This window comes from Dendrobates tinctorius, unplaced genomic scaffold (genome assembly GCF_039654945.1).
Source record: "Dendrobates tinctorius isolate UK_male_01 unplaced genomic scaffold, ASM3965494v1 ptg000241l, whole genome shotgun sequence".
Taxonomy (NCBI): Eukaryota; Metazoa; Chordata; class Amphibia; order Anura; family Dendrobatidae; genus Dendrobates; species Dendrobates tinctorius.
This window is the reverse complement of record NW_027361908.1, coordinates 4,180,209-4,196,874: the sequence shown is the minus strand read 5'-3', so window position 1 is coordinate 4,196,874 and position 16,666 is coordinate 4,180,209. Positions and strand designations below refer to the sequence as shown.

Genomic DNA, 16,666 nt, shown 5'->3' with positions numbered 1-16,666 from the left:
TTCAAACCACATATCCAAACCCTTTCCACTTCCTGCCGACTTCAACTCAAAAATATTTCACGCATCCGTTCATTCCTCACCCAAGAATCTGCAAAAACCCTAGTCCATGCCCTCATCATCTCTCGCCTTGACTACTGCAACCTCATGCTCTGCGGCCTCCCCTCAAACACTCTCGCACCCCTCCAATCTATTCTAAACTCTGCTGCCCGACTAATCCACCTGTCCCCCCGCTATTCCCCAGCTTCTCCCCTCTGTCAATCCCTTCACTGGCTCCCAATTGCCCAGAGACTCCATTACAAAACCCTAACCATGACATACAAAGCCATCCACAACTTGTCTCCTCCATACATCTGTGACCTCGTCTCCCGATACTTTCCTGCACGCAACCTCCGATCCTCACAAGATCTCCTTCTCTACTCCCCTCTTATCTCCTCTTCCCACAATCGCATACAAGATTTCTCTCGCGCATCACCCCTACTCTGGAACTCTCTACCACAACATATCAGACTCTCACCTACCATCGAAACCTTCAAAAAGAGCCTGAAGACCCACCTCTTCCGACAAGCCTATAACCTGCAGTAACCACCGATCGACCAAACCGCTGCACGACCAGCTCTACCCTCGCCTACTGTATTATCACCCATCCCTTGAAGATTGTGAGCCCTCGCGGGCAGGGTCCTCTCTCCTCCTGTACCAGTTATGACTTGTATTGTTTAAGATTATTGTACTTGTTTTTATGTATACCCCCCTCACATGTAAAGCGCCATGGAATAAATGGCGCTATAACAATAAATAATAATAATAATAATAATAATAATAATCTCTTCATGACCGTAAGGTGAGAGAGAAATTGCGTTTTGAAGTTTCGTCTGTATGTGTATTTGGGGTGACGATGCACTCACGTTCACATTATTCTTGAACTACTAGCGACCTCCTCTGGCTGTGTGACAGGTCAATGGCCAGTGTACCATTACAAATGACCTGTCAATCAGCCAGGGGAGGGTGCAGTTAGTCAGGAATACAGCCCAGGCTAAAGGGGCTTTTACACATAGCGATATCGCTATAACGTCAACGATTTTGTGACGCAGCAGCGATATCGCTATGTGTGATACTTACCTCCGACCGGCTCCCCCGCTGTTCCTCGCTGATCGCGCGAGAATGTCCGGCTCCATTTCTCGTCGTCAGCTTCCTGCTGTGACGACGAGCGACGCGTGGAGGCGGGCGGGAGGACGTCAGGATCGCTGTGTGTGAAAGGTGAGTATCGTGCGCTGCGTCGCTGCTGCATCGCTGTGAGGTTCGCCTGTGTGACAGCTCACTAGCGACCATTTAGCGATGCACCAGCGATCCTGACGGAGTCGGATTGCTGGTCGGATCTCTGGTGCATTGCTAAATGTAAAGGGGCCTTAAGAGGATGTAAGTCCAACATCACTCCCCAATGCACTCCCAGACTGAACTTCAAAACCTGATTCTGGCTGCTGAAGCTGCACTTTAGGGTGATAAGGGAATTAACTGGCTTATCTTTTAAAGGGAATCTGTCACCCCTTTTTTGAGATATCATATAACGATATCATTCAATTGTGTGTCACATAAGGATTCTCCTAGTACTTTTGCTTCCCCCTGACCCCGCACCTTTCATGCATAAATACCTTGTTTATATCGGTTGAGATGTATGTAAACTGCCACGGTCCGGTCTGATGGGCGGGGCTTATTCAACTGCTCCCCCCCTCCCTGTCTTGCTCTACACAATAAGAAATGTGTAGAGCAAGACAGGGAGGGGGGAGGTGAATAAGCCCCGCCCAGCGGACCGGACCGTGGCAGTTTACATACATCTCAGCCGATATAAACAAGGTATTTATGCATGAAAGGTGCGGGGTCAGGGGGAAGCAAAAGTACTAGGAGAATCCTTATGTGACACACAATTGAATGATATCATTATATGATATCTCAAAAAAGGGGTGACAGATTCCCTTTAAAGGGCTACAATGTCATATAGTTGTTTGGGGAGGCAAAAGTCTCTGACTAGTAAGCTTCTTTGGCATATCTGTTAAGAATTTAATGGTTTATAAACTAATAGATTACGATATGGCTAATTGCTAAGGGAGGGATGCAACATACAGTGCTGATATGAAGAGGCTGAATCGAAAATGAGTGGCAGTGTACAGTATAGCAGACAGGAGCATGCTTGCGCAATAAAAGACCTACTCTCACACTCTTGAATATGTCTCACTGTTTCTGCTGCTAAAGTCAGTTTTCTCTTGACAACAGTTATTGTACTCCAAGTAGACAGTCTCGTCAGATCAAAAATACTCTTTAATAATGTATACAGTTTGTATTATGAAATCTGCTACTCTTCTACTTTGCAGATGTCATTCTGATTGACAGCCAGCTTCCCACTGCACAACTGCAAGAAGTCGGCTGTCTATGATGATGGCTGTCTGCATCACAAGTTATTGCATATTTACTATGTACCAATTGTATATGTAACTTGCCTTTACACCAAATGAGCATTATCCAGTCTATATGTTTCTTAGTATTTTCTGTATATACTACCTGCATTTACATTGATCCATCCTAGCCATATTGAAGTGACGCTTCTTTCTTTTGGCTATTGTTGAGCATATTTCTCATTCAGATGATTCGCATATGACTAGTCTGGGCATCATATGTAATAAATAATCTTTATTTTTTTATATACCCTATGTAGGGTATTTATTACTTCAGTACGTGTGTAATGTACGTGTACCCTTACCCCCTTAACTGTATTTATTGAATTACGATATGCATATCTTTTGGCATGTTTTTAGACATAATCGCCTACCATTTTACAGGGTTCTTATCATGTATATTTCAATTTTGTAACTAATAAAGATAATTGTGTATTACTTATGCATGCATTTATTTCTGTAGGTCTTCTAACATTATTCTAGCAAAATAAAAATACATTTCACAAATGGTGTTCCTGTAAAGTAGACATATGGAAAATGTTATTCATTAAAATTAACTATTTTGTGTGGTATGACTATCTGGATTGAAGATATAAAGATTCAAAGTGTGAAAATGTCTATATTTTTTTAAATTTGTCAAGTTTATGATATTTTTATAAATAAACATGTTGCATGTTGACCTAAATTTACCACTATTAACAATGTGTCATGAAATAAAACAATCTCAAAATCATTAGAATATGTTGAAACATTCCAGAGTTAATGCTTTGTAAAGTGACCTGTCAAATGTGAAAAATTTGGCCTGGTCACTAAGGGACTAAAGGGAACCTGACAGCTGATTCATGCTGCCTAAAACTATGGTGTTATGATAGTGTAGCACCTTACTTGGCCAAGTAGGTAGTATACTAAAAACTGCCACTAATCCAGCCGGTTCCTGTACAGACTATAGATCCTGACCCTGCAATCCCTAGTGGTTCTTGCATGAGCTGAGCTGAGACACTGCTAACCTCAGAATAGACAATGGCAACTCGACCTATGCTGCCTGAAAGGCCGTCGAATGTTCCACGTTCTTCATAAAGAACCGGAAGGCAGAGCCGTGTATGAATGACAGAAGGAAAAAGTATGCTGAAATAGAAAGAGATCCTAGCGTGGGTAAAACAAACAAAATATAGGATTAAATGCATACTGTTAGGCTATGTGCACACAGTGTGTTTTTGATGCGTTTTTGCAGCGGTTTTTTTCCCATGTGGAAATGGTCCAAAGACGCTATGGAATCGTTATGCAAGCTAATTCAAAGACAATCCTGAAGTGTTGTGCACATGATCAGTAAATTTCCTTAAGTATTTGCAGTGCATTTTTTCTGCAGCATGTCAATTCTTTTTGTGTTTCTGAAGCCTTTCTGCACCCATTGACTTCAATTGAGTCAGTCAAATCCACAGCAGAAATGCAGGTTTAAAATGTTTGCAGATTTGTTGAGTTTTTGTTTTGCATTTCACCGTCTTTCTGTGGTGTTTCCCACGCTGTCGTCTGTGTGCGGTGCGCTAGTTCTTATCGGCGGTAACGCTACTGCCGGTAAGAATGTCAGTCAGAGTGCTGTGGGGTCACGCTGTCGGATGTCAGTGTGACTCGCGGTATTGCCACCACAGACTGTAGGTCATAGCGCTGCGGGATCATGCTGTCAGATGTCAGCGTGATCCTGCAGCTGTGACTGTGACCCGCAGTTAAAATCTTACCGCAGGTCAGCAGGCATGGGCTGATGAGACTACTGCTCCCATCGGGCTACATCTGCTGTCACTGTTAACAGTGACAGCAGGTGCTGCTGATGGGAGACGTAGTCTCATCTGTGGGTGCCTGTGCTCACAGTTAAAAATAAAAGTAAAATTACATACTCAAATAAAAATAAAAACCCCTTATACCCACTTAACGCCAAATCCCAGACACCTTAGTCTCCTAGAAATGATGTAAAATAATAAACCAACACACACTCATCTGTCTGCCATAGTCCACGTAATCCGAGTGTCCCACGGCGATCTCGCGTGTAGGACAGTCACATAGGGAGCACTGGCAGGAGGTAATCGCTCCTGCAGTGTATCACTGAGCTGCCTTGAGAGTTCACCGGAGTTCATCAGCTGATCTCCAGTGCTCTCACTTACGGCACCCCTGCGTGAGAAGTTTCCAATGCAGCAGTGGTGCCATAAGGGAGATCACCGGAGCTGATGAACTTCGGTGAACTCTCTCACTGCAGCTCAGTGATACACTGAGGGTGTTGGACTGACACCTTTTCATTACTAAGCCTAGAGCTAGGTGTCAATGACAGCTGCTGACACCAAGCACCAATTCTATTACCCTGATGCCACACTGCATCAGCATGAAAAAGGTGGTGTTGAACCAAGAAATTACATCACAAAACTTTTTTAAAAAAATCTTTATTTAGCTCAAAAAAAGCCTTCATTGCTATGCAAAAACGCATACGAAAAAACGCAGCAAAAATTGTTTTTGCAGCAGCGGTTTCCCTGCTAAAAGATGTAGAAACCTTGCAGAAAAAATAAACATAAGATAAATGCAGGTTAAAGAACATAAACAGCAGAGGTAAACCCTAGCTGGTCTTTCACTAACTTGACTTAAGCTACAGCAGTATGGCTGGACTTCCAAGTGCGACTATCACCAGCAGCAAATGCCAATGGGGAATGTATATAAAGCCGCGCCCGAAGGGTGATGGGGCTGACAAATGAATAAATGAAAACACCTGTTACCCTAAAAAGATTGAAGCAAGGAAAACAAAGACTAAACACTTGGAGAAAAGATGTATTTGCTATGGCTCAGTGGAAAGAAAGCTGACCACAAAACACAGGCTCAAGGATTTGAACCCAGACACATGGACAGCATGATTCAGAGAACAGCTTCGTTATTGTATCATGTTTGTTTCCCAAGCCTGTCAGTCTGGGGGATCAGGGTGAGAAGCCGCCAGTAACCAGCCTCTTGGACTTAATCATCCGAGTTGCATCTTCTCTGGTCAGTTTTAAAAGTACCGTATGTTTTCTCTAAAATAATCTGGTTGCTAATCAATGCTACCCATTATTTGTGCAGAATGAATTAGCTGACAGGTTCCCTGTTTTAATCCTTTTTTTTTTTTTTTTTTTTTAGAATGGCAATTATTTTTTTAAATAACCTGCCAAAAATCCCGAGCAATCTTTTACTCAGCATGGTGGCTCAGTGGATAGCACTGCAGCCTTGCAGCGCTGGAGTCCTGGGTTCGAATCCCACCAAGGACAACATCTGCAAAGGAGTTCGTATGTTCTCCCTGTGTTTGCGTGGGTTTCCTCCGGGTACTCCGGTTTCCTCCCACATTCCAAAAACATACTGATAGGAAATTTAGATTGTGAGCCCCATCAGGGACAGCGATGATGATGTGTGCAAACTGTAAAGTGCTGCAGAATATGTTAGCGCTATATAAAAATAAAGATTATTATTTTTTAGGAACTAGTTCTGAGTTACAAAAATACCTATTCTTTTTAACATAGATATTAGACTTATCAGTTTCAGATTCTTTTTTTTTTTTCTTATTTTAATCTTTGGCTATTTTGACAGACCCGCTCCCTTCTTAGTGTTTTCGAAGAAGATGCTGGAACGCTAACAGATTATACAAATCAGCTACTTCAGACGATGCAAAGAGTTTATGGTGCTCAGGTGAGTTAAGAAGAAAGCCAAGCCTGCTTCCTCTTTACATGTTTGTTTGTGCTCATTATTACCTCTAAATTGAGCTTCCAGGCACCATTATCCTATGTTTCCCAGCATGGACAAAAATTGTCATATGATCTGACATCATACAAACCTCAATGTATTTTGCACATTTGTTTTTATTTTAAACTAAACTTGGAGAGGGGCATATCAGCACTAACATAGAAATTATCACTTTTTTTTTTTACTCACATCTTGAGCCTAATAAGCTTTAGTTATAATTTTGAAAAAAAAAGTCCCCCCCAGAAAGCTCTGTGATGAACATATATTTCATGGAAAGAAGTACAGTACATGTCAATGTTTGGGGTTGATAAATTTTGGATTCCAGCCATTCGTAATGCTGAGTCCCAACCCATTCGATAGTAAAAAATGAAATCAGCACTTCCAAATTTATGATGCTTAGAGGTGATATAAAGTTGTGATGTTTTGTCAACATAGAACTTTGCAAAAAAAAAAAAAAAAATTGGTTACCATGGGGAGGCAGATGAATTATTGAAGAGATGAATGTACTATAGTTTACCCGCAGCCACTAGTGAGTTTGATGTGCATCATCCTTACCAGTTTCGGTTACAATGCCATAACTTTATAATTTTGTAGGTGTAGAGTTAACTTTCTGTACATGTATAAAGAACATATATTGAACAGTACAATAAAAAATGTGAATGTGTCCAGAAATTAAAACAAAAACACAAAAATACATTGAAAAATAAGCTTTTATATGACAAAGATGATGGAATATTCAATTAGAGGTAATGGAATAAGATCATGAAAACATTTCTTGGTCTTAACTTGCCGCATCCTGGCAGATACCTGTCAACACGTCATCGGCGCCTCTCGCCTCCCTATACAAAAATGTGAGGTGCGGGAGAGCCTCTTTAAGATTTGGCCTAATTTGTGTAAATTTTTAGCCTTGGCTTGTTTAGTCAGTGGTCCACTTTGTATGGTTTGAAGACAATAGGTAATAAAACCAGAAATGACAAGTCATCCTATTTGCTATTATTCTAATTCTCTTTAATTGCGGGTGTTGTATGCATGGTTGCATAATAGAAAGGCATTCGTCGAGGGCAGTTCTTTCATACCCAAGGTGCTTCATTTATTTATATCCTCATTTCTAATAAACCTTTGTTGTGATCATAATATAGTGGAGCAAAGATGCATGCTTGTCAGATATACAGTATGGTATTTTAGTTTACCTTTATGGAAATCCTGTCTATGAAATACTACTTGGAACACTGAGGCACTTAGCAGTGATTTTTGACGCTATACATGCCAACATGTTCTGGCAATGACATTGGCCGGTCCGGCGACTGTGTTTCAAATTGTTGTGAAAACCCAGATATTGCGCCTCACTGACATAACTTTGCCTTTTCTCTCCTTTTGTTAATATTACATCTGGAGAAATGTTTTTTTTTTACATTAATTAATCATGGTATTACATAATAATATATGGTGTGTAATGCAATGATCATTGTATTAACATAAGTCTTATTTTTCTGTTTGAAGAATGAAATGTGTTTGGCTACCCAACAGCTCTCCAGCCAACTCCTTGCATATGAAAATCAGGTACTGTATTCTTATCATTTATCAGTCGCAGCCGTCAGATCACAAGTTAGGTTTGGCTTTCATGACATTGGGTTTTTCCTCCTCTTTTATATACTAGGATGTTGTAAGCTGTATAAGGGCAGCACAGTGGCCTAGTGGTTAGCATTGTTGATTTGCAGCGCTAGAGTCCTGGGTTCAAATCCCACCATTCATTCTCTGGCGCTGGGAGCAGGCGGTCATGTGACTGCAAGTACGCCATTTGCATACTTCTGACCACATACCAGCTAGACTGTAACTGGCTTTGCTCAATACACTTGTGCTTAGCGAGGCTGCGCCCATTTAGTCGGCACGTGACCCCATGTTTGCAAATCACATACTTGGAGTCACACGCTCGCTGCTTTTGGCACCAGTACCAGAAAATCCCCACAGTGCACGTGGTGTCTAGATTCAGACGTCAGCAGTAACATGATGACTGCAGACTTATAGCCTAAGGCTGGACAAACCCTTTAAGTCATGTGTGCTGTGGTCCAATGCTTTGTCCGCTTGTATGCGAAAGTCTCACAATATTTTCATGTTATAATTTTTCTGTGTTATTGATTTTATAGCTCCCTGAATTCCAGTCGCTGTACATTCAAAAACAGGGTTTACAATAAATAACATTCAGTTAACAATACGTAAGATATAAACAAGTACAATTAAAGGGAACCTGTCACCAGTTTTTGAGCCTATGAACAAATACCTCCACCTTTAACTGCTCCTGTGCTGCATTTCACAAACGTATTTGTCAGCTCCTGACTCCCCCTGTATGCCCCCAAAAATACTTTGCTGCGGCGTACGTCAATGTGATCCACATAACTAACTGAGAGCTTGCACAGTAGGCTCACAGGACCGCACAGGCGCATTCTGCTCTGCCCAACTGTGAACAGAGCATTAAACAGCACTGTGTAAGCGCATTGCGAAGTCATTTGAATGAGGCTACTGCACAGGTGCGAGATCTCGGTTCGCCATTCACATAAATCACAACTATGTGCTTACACATTTCTATTTTATGCTCTGTTCACAGTAGGGCAGAGCAGAGTGTGACTGCGTGGTCCTGTGAGGCTACTGCGCAGGCGCGAGCTCTAGGTTTGCTATGTGGATGACGCATCATATCAATCAAAGCAGGAGGACGCGATTAGGAGCAGAGAGGAGGGACGTACGCTGCAGCATAGACGCCCATCAGACCGGACCACTCCTATTTACATACAGCGTGGGAGCATATCAAATGGTATATTTGGGGGCATACAGGGGGAGTAGAAGCTGACAGACATGTTTGTGGAATGCAGCACAGGAGCAGTTATAGGTGGTGGCATTTGTTTATAGGCTCAAAAACTGGTGACAGGTTCCCTTTAAACATGCTTAGGTGTGTGACACCACTCCCCAGCCTCTCAGCCTCTTGCTTTCTGGGGAAAGATTATGCTCCTGATGATTGATTGACAGTTTGGATCAGTGGCGTAGTACCACTTCTGTCCCTAACTGTGCCCTCTCCAATGCTGCAAGCAATGACAGCTTTGCCTCTGTAGCCTCAGAGGACATCAGAAGCACTGAAGCTGGGAGGATCCAGGCATCCGGCCATCTTCAGAGCAGCAATTGCAAAGTCTATAGCAAATAGCTTGTGAGCTCTGAGTTTCTTGTCTTGGAGACCAACCACTGCTGATACATTTCAGAGGTTGGTAGTTACCTTAGAATGTCTCCCGATGTAATTAAATATCTCTCTGTTCTTGATAAAGTAGAGAACTCTTAGGCTACTTTCACATTTCCGTTTTTAAGCATCTGGCGCGATGCGGTGAAAAATGTAAAAACCGGATCCGGCGCCGGTTGCCACCAGATCCGGCATTTTTCCCATAGACTGGCATTATCGCCACATTGCGCCTGATGGCCATGCGGCGTGTCCGGCTTTTGGCGAATACGGCAAAAAATGCCTGTCCGGCGTCTGCAAAAAACATTCTCTGCAACGTTTTTTGACAGCGCCGGACCGCTTTTTTCCACAGCACATGCCCGAAGACTCTCTCGCCCTCTCCCTCTCCTGCACCGTCTCCGTCCTAAACAGATGATCTGGCGGGCTGCGGCTTCTACCGGATCAGGTTTTACAACTTTTCACCGCAGCCCGCCAGATTTGAAAAACTGAAATGTGAAAGTAGCCTTAATAAGATGTAAATTGCAAAGTTGCTTCATTTTACAAACACTTTGCAATTTTTACCAATTTATCATAAAGTGTATGCCCTTTTAACATGTACCCACAAGGTAAAGAAACAGATCAGTATTTATATCAGGGATATTCTTGTTGTTGATTCTTGTGATACTAATCATGTTCATAGTCTTTGTTTTCTGCATTTCTTCCTAGAATTTTGCCCTGGGGAAAGGAGATGAAGAAGTCATATCAACTTTACAGTGTTTTGCAAATGTAGTAAATGAGGTCCGTGTTACTTTATTCCTTCTGTTTGATAGTTGCTTGGTATTAGTTATACAGTATGATTTTTGAAGGTAATCGTTACATTGGTTTACTGTAATGTTTACACTGGAAAAGATTCCTCCTGCTAAAGCTGCTGCAGCACATCTTATACGTGATAACCAGCACATCACCACTTCATGCTTGTTCTCGTCAGCAAATAACTTTACCACACCTCCTCAAATACCTTTTACCAAGTTTACCTTGTAGGCAGGATTATTTGCCTTGGAACTCTTTGTACCTAGTATTTTAAAGCTGTGGGTGATTCCATACATCACTCAAAAAATAGAACCTCTTTTAATCACAGAAATGTAACTCCAGGCCCCTAAGGGCTATGATAGGCTTTTATTGCATGTTATTGCTCATGGTTATGATTTCTAGGACAAGTGCTAATAATTGTTCTCAGCAAAATGTTTCATGACTAGTAGATGTGAAAATTCTTTTTGCGCCTCAGTTGGAGATGAAAAGCTCAAAAGTAGTTTCTAGTTAGCTGTTTGCTATTTAAAGGAAATCTATGAGTGAAATACACAGTTTTGTTTGTATAGCAGCTGGGAGTAAATCTTTTGTTGGATAAGAAAACACAGTTGTTCACAGAAACATAGAATATATAAAATCTGTCCCAAGAAGTAGGGCAAATCTTGACTTCGGGGGCTAGGACTGTCCATAAAGGGCAACTACCACATTGTACATGCAGACTGATCAGACAGCAGTATGTTATAAAGCAGGAGGAGATGAGCAGATTGATATATACTGTAGATTTGTGGCAAAGTATTCAGTGTAATTTTTTATTAATTGAAATCCCTGACATTCTGAGCCGCTTGGACAACTTCTTCTCATACCCTTCGCTTGGCCCGGATCACATAATAAAGTGTATACTCGCCTCCTGTGCTGGCGCCGTTCCCACAGTGTCGGCATTCGCTCTCCATGAGGCTGTCGTGCGGTGTTATGACACGTGACACCGGTGCCCAATCACCACTGGCGTCACTGTCCCTCCCTTCGGACATTTTGAACATGAAGAGGAAGTCAGAGATTAGCTGCAGCCCGGACTTCCTCTTTATGTTCAATATGTCCGAAGATGGGAAAAGTGACGCCAGCTCTGATTGGGCGCTGGCGTCACATGTCACAACGCATGACAGCCCCAGGGAGAGCAAGTGCAGACACCGTGGAAATGGTGCCGACACGAGAGGTAAATATAGCCTTTAATATTTTGTGGGGGACAAACATTTAGATCATGACAGGGTTGTCCTAGTAGTGGACAACTTTAAGTAACTGCCAACACTGGATGCACCAGAATTAACAGGGATTTCAATAAATTAAATACAAGTTAGGCTTTATGCATGGTGAAATGTCAGTGTGCTGACCGATCTTTGTATCAGACAACACATGAACCCATTTAGTAAAATGAATCGTTTCAGACATCCTTTCAAACAATGGATCCTTGAATGAGATCCCGGAAACTCAGAGCATGGTCTATTCCAGGGGTGGGCAATTAATTTTCCCGAGGGGCCACATGAGAGACCATGACTGTTGTGGAGGGCCGAACAAATATCTTGAAATTAATTCTACTCACAATTAATATTAATAAATTAATAATATCACTTAATATTGAGCAGAATTAAGTATGCTGACACTCCCCTATATATCTTTGAACCCAAGTACAGCCCTTTCTGTATATTGTATGAACCCCCCACAGGCCCTTATATACAGCCTCCCCATATACAGCATGAGCCTCACACAGCCTCCCCATATACAGGATAAGCCCCCCACAGCCTCCCCATATACAGCATGAACCCAACACAGCCTCCCTATATACAGCATGAGCCCCACACAGCCTTCCCATATACAGCATGAGCCCCACACAGCCTTCCCATATACAGCATGAGCCCCACACAGCCTCCCCATATACTGCATGAGCCCCACACAGCCTTCCCATATACAGCATGAGCCCCACAGTCTCTCCACATACTGCATATACAGCATGAGCCACACAGTCTCTCCACATACTGAATGAGGCCCCACACAGCCTCCCCATATACTGCATGAGCCACACACACAGCCTCCCCATATACTGCATGAGCCCCACACAGCCTCCCTATATATTGCATGAGCCCCACACAGCCTTCCCATATACTGCATGAGGCCCCCATAGCCTCCCCATGTGCAGCATGACACCCCCATTGCCTCCCCATGTGCAGAAAGACAACCACATAGCCTCCCCATGTGCAGCATGACACCCCCATAGCCTCCCCATGTGCAGCAAGACAACCACATAGCCTCCCCATGTGCAGCGTGTCACCACCATAGCATCCCCATGTTCTGCACAACATCTCCATAGCCTCCCCATGTGAAGCATGTCACTCCAATAGCATCCCCATGTGCAGCATGTTACCCCATAGCATCCCCATGTTCTGCATTAAAGCCCCATAACCTCCACATGTGCAGCACGTCACCCCCATAGCCTCCCCATGTGCTGTCTGTCACCCCCATAGAATCCCCATATGCTGTCTGTCACCCCCATAGAATCCCCGTGTACTGAGTCACCCTCATAGACTCCCCATGTACTGTCTGTCACCCTCATAGAATCCCCATGTACTGTCTGTCACCCCCCATAGACTCCCCATGTGCTGTCCGTCACCCCCATAGAATCCCAATGTTCATACACATGAAAAAAAAAAAAAGACCACCAAATCCTCACCTCGGTCCCGCTCCCTGGCGCTCTCCTCCCTGCCTCCGGTGTGCTGACTCTCCGGCAGTACTCGGCTGACTCGATGAGATGACGTCATCGCGTCAGCTGTTTCACACGTTGAATGGTGGACGAAGTGGCCGGAGGCCCCTCTTCCACCAATGCTGACTGCACCTAGGGAGAAAATGAAGAGAGCCAGTGGGCGGGCACAGTGCGGCCCGCGGACCTCTAGTTTCCAGCCTTACGGCTGTCTCTGTCCGCGTTCCAGACTGAGACAGCCAGAGGGCCGGTTGTGGCCCGCGGGCCGCACTTTGCCCTGGTCTGGTTTATTCTGATCCAATTTTGAGGATCAGAATAGGACATCATCAAATGGGTTTGTGTGCTGTCTGATAAAAGAATATCAGCACACCATTCCGATACTTCATGGATGAGTGAATGTAGCCTTATACTGAAGCTTTTCTCAAAATCTTTTTGATTCAAAATTGTTTAGCTTCTCTTTCCCTATAACATGCTGCCTGTAGTCTGCACAGCCTTTCCAAGCTAATGGGGAATGTATCAACAAAAATTAATAATTTATTGAGTCAAGTTTTTATGATGAACAATAATTAAAAGCAATTCTTGTAGATTTTACTTTGGCCACTGAGCCACACAATAGGCTGCATTTCCCATTCTGTAAAGATCACTGTTCCATAGTTCTCTCTTTATCATCACAGACATGATTACTTTCAAGGGTATCTATTTACAGAAAAAGGATCAATGATTTATGTTGGGTAATGATAACAGCTCATTTTCTCCCCCTGCTTGCAGGATGAACTCTGCACAGATCACAGAGTATGCTTAAAAAACTCTTGATAGATATCAGTGAGTCATATCAAGACAGCAATTTCCTTTACCCATGTACAGTGGCATATAAAAGTTTGGGCACCCCTGGTCAAAATTACTGTTACTGTGAACAGTTAAGCAAGTTAAAGATAAAATGATTTCTAAAAGGCATGCAGTTAAAAAATAAAACACATTACCTTCATATTTTAGGCAAAAAATATACACTCACTGGCCACTTTATTAGGTACACCATGCTAGTAAGGGGTTGGACCCCCTTTTGCCTTCAGAACTGCCTCAATTCTTCGTGGCAGAGATTCAACAAGGTGCTGGAAGCATTCCTCAGAGATTTTGGACCATATTGACATGATGGCATCACACAGTTGGCGCAGATTTGTCGGCTGCACATCCCTGATGCGAATCTCCCGTTCCACCACATCCCAAAGATGCTCTATTGGATTGAGATCTGGTGACTGAGGAGGCCATTTGAGTACAGTGAACTCATTGTCATGTTCAAGAAACCAATCTGAGATGATTCGAGCTTTATGACATGGCGCATTATCCTGCTGAAAGTAGCCATCAGATGTTGGGTACATTGTGGTCATAAAGGGATGGACATGGTCAGCAACAATACTCAGGTAGGCTGTGGCGTTGCAACGATGCTCAATTGGTACCAAGGGGCCCAAAGAGTGCCAAGAAAAAATTCCCCACACCATGACACCACCACCACCAGCCTGAACCGTTGATACAAGGCAGGATGGATCCATGCTTTCATGTTGTTTACGCCAAATTCTGACCCTACCATCCGAATGTCGCAGCAGAAATCGAGACTCATCAGACCAGGCAACGTTTTCCCAATCTTCTACTGTCCAATTTCGATGAGCTTGTGCAAATTGTAGCCTCAGTTTCCTGTTCTTAGCTGAGAGGAGTGGTACCCAGTGTGGTCTTCTGCTGCTGTAGCCCATCTGCCTCAAAGTTCGACGCACTGTGCGTTCAGAGATGCTCTTCTGCCTACCTTGGTTGTAACGAGTGGCAATTTGAGTCACTGTTGCCTTTCTATCAGCTCGAACCAGTCTGCCCATTCTCCTCTGACCTCTGGCATCAACAAGGCATTTCCGGCCACAGAACTGCCGCTCACTGGTTTTTTTTTCTTTTTCGGACCATTCTCTGTAAACCCTAGAGATGGTTGTGCGTGAAAATCCCAGTAGATCAGCAGTTTCTGAAATACTCAGACCAGCCCTTCTGGCACCAACAATCATGCCACGTTCAAAGGCACTCAAATCACCTTTCTTCCCCATACTGATGCTCGGTTTGAACTGCAGGAGATTGTCTTGACCATGTCTACATGCCTAAATGCACTGAGTTGCCGCCATGTGATTGGCTGATTAGAAATTAAGTCTTAACACACAGTTGGACAGGTGTACCTAATAAAGTGGCCAGTGAGTGTATATATATTCATATTTCACATTTTAAAAATTTCAGAAATAAAAATGGACCGATGCAAAAGTTAGTACCTAGTAGCACCCCCTTTTGCAAGTATCACAGCTTGTAAACACTTTTTGTAGCCAGCCAAGAGTCTTTCAATTCTTGTTTGAGGGATTTTCATCCATTCTCCCAGTTCTGTGAGATTTCTGGGTCGTCTTGCATACACTGCTGTTTTGAGGTCTAGCCAAAGATTTTCAATGATGTTCAGATCAGGGGACTGATCAGGGGACTGACATTGTAAAACTTTCAGCTTGCGCCTTTTGAGGTAGTCTGTTGTGGATTTTGACATGTGTTTTGGATCATTATCCATTTGTAGAAGCTATCCTCTTTTCAACTTCAGCTTTTTTACAGATGATGCTATGTTTGCAAGCTAGACTTTGTGGCGGACTGCGCTTTTATGGACGCCTAAAAAGACGGACACCACCGGATCACAGGCCCTATGGTGTCCACAGTGTCTCCATCTGCCTCATTATATGAAATCTTCTGCCTTGGGTTCTGTCTGAATCACGTATTTCAGAGATACCCAGTGTAAGTGCTCAGAGCAGAGCACAGGATAAATGTGAGCTCAGCCTTACTATGATCTTTGGGAGGCAGAATGAATAAATCAACAGCAGGTGAAGAATTTTTGTTTATTTTTTACGCTGTTCCTCGTGCGGTATAAGTGATTCGACTACTTTATTCTTCGGGTCGTTGCGATTACAGTGATATCAGATTTATGTTGTTTTTTTGTTTGCCTGCTGTGACACACTAAAAGACACTTTTTATTGCGCATTCTCATATTTTGATAGCTACAATCTTTTTAATATTGTGGCTGACAGTCATATGAGGTTTTTGTGCGCCATTCCTCTTGTGATAAAATTGATAAAGCAGCTTTATTTTTCGGGTCAGTACGATTTACAGGGTCAGTACGATTTAAACACTGAAAATTATTTTATAGAAAAAATAATTGTTTTTGCATCGCTTTATTCTGAAATCTGTAACTTTATTATTTTTCTGCTGACAGAGCTGTATGGCAGCTTTTGTTTTGCTGGACAAGATGACGTTTTCAGCTATACCTTTTTTTTACATGTCTTTTTGATTGCGTTTCATTCCACTTTTTGTTTGGCAGTATGATTATAAAACAGTTTTTTGCCTCGTTTCTAATTTTTTTATGGTGTTCACTCAAGGGTTAACTAGTGGAACAGTTTCAGATGTTGGGTTGTTCTGAACGCTGCAATATCAAATGTGTACTTTTTTAACATAAATGTATTTATTGGAATATATATATATATATATATATATAATATTATTTTTTTTTTTATTTTTTTTTAAATACTTTAACAGCAGCAGCATCTAACAGGCAGGGAGGAGGCATGTCAGCTTCTGCTCTGAGCAGGAGCTCACAGGCCACCTTCCCTGAAAGACCTTGGAGACCATCAGCACAATGCGATCCTCATTCGTCCTTGTGCGATGCTCCTTGATGTCGCT

General features: G+C 42.8%; 1 protein-coding gene across 2 annotated transcripts in view; it reads left to right on the top strand.

Moving 5' to 3' along the window:
* Positions 1–16,666, top strand: part of APPL2 (adaptor protein, phosphotyrosine interacting with PH domain and leucine zipper 2) — a 126,641-nt gene that overhangs the window by 21,201 nt on the left and 88,774 nt on the right. For both annotated transcript variants that reach the window (XM_073556923.1, XM_073556922.1), the window contains exons 2-4: positions 6,033–6,131; positions 7,686–7,745; positions 10,108–10,179. In XM_073556923.1, coding sequence (XP_073413024.1) covers positions 6,033–6,131; positions 7,686–7,745; positions 10,108–10,179 — 231 coding nt within the window. The remainder of the gene's footprint in view (positions 1–6,032; positions 6,132–7,685; positions 7,746–10,107; positions 10,180–16,666) is intronic.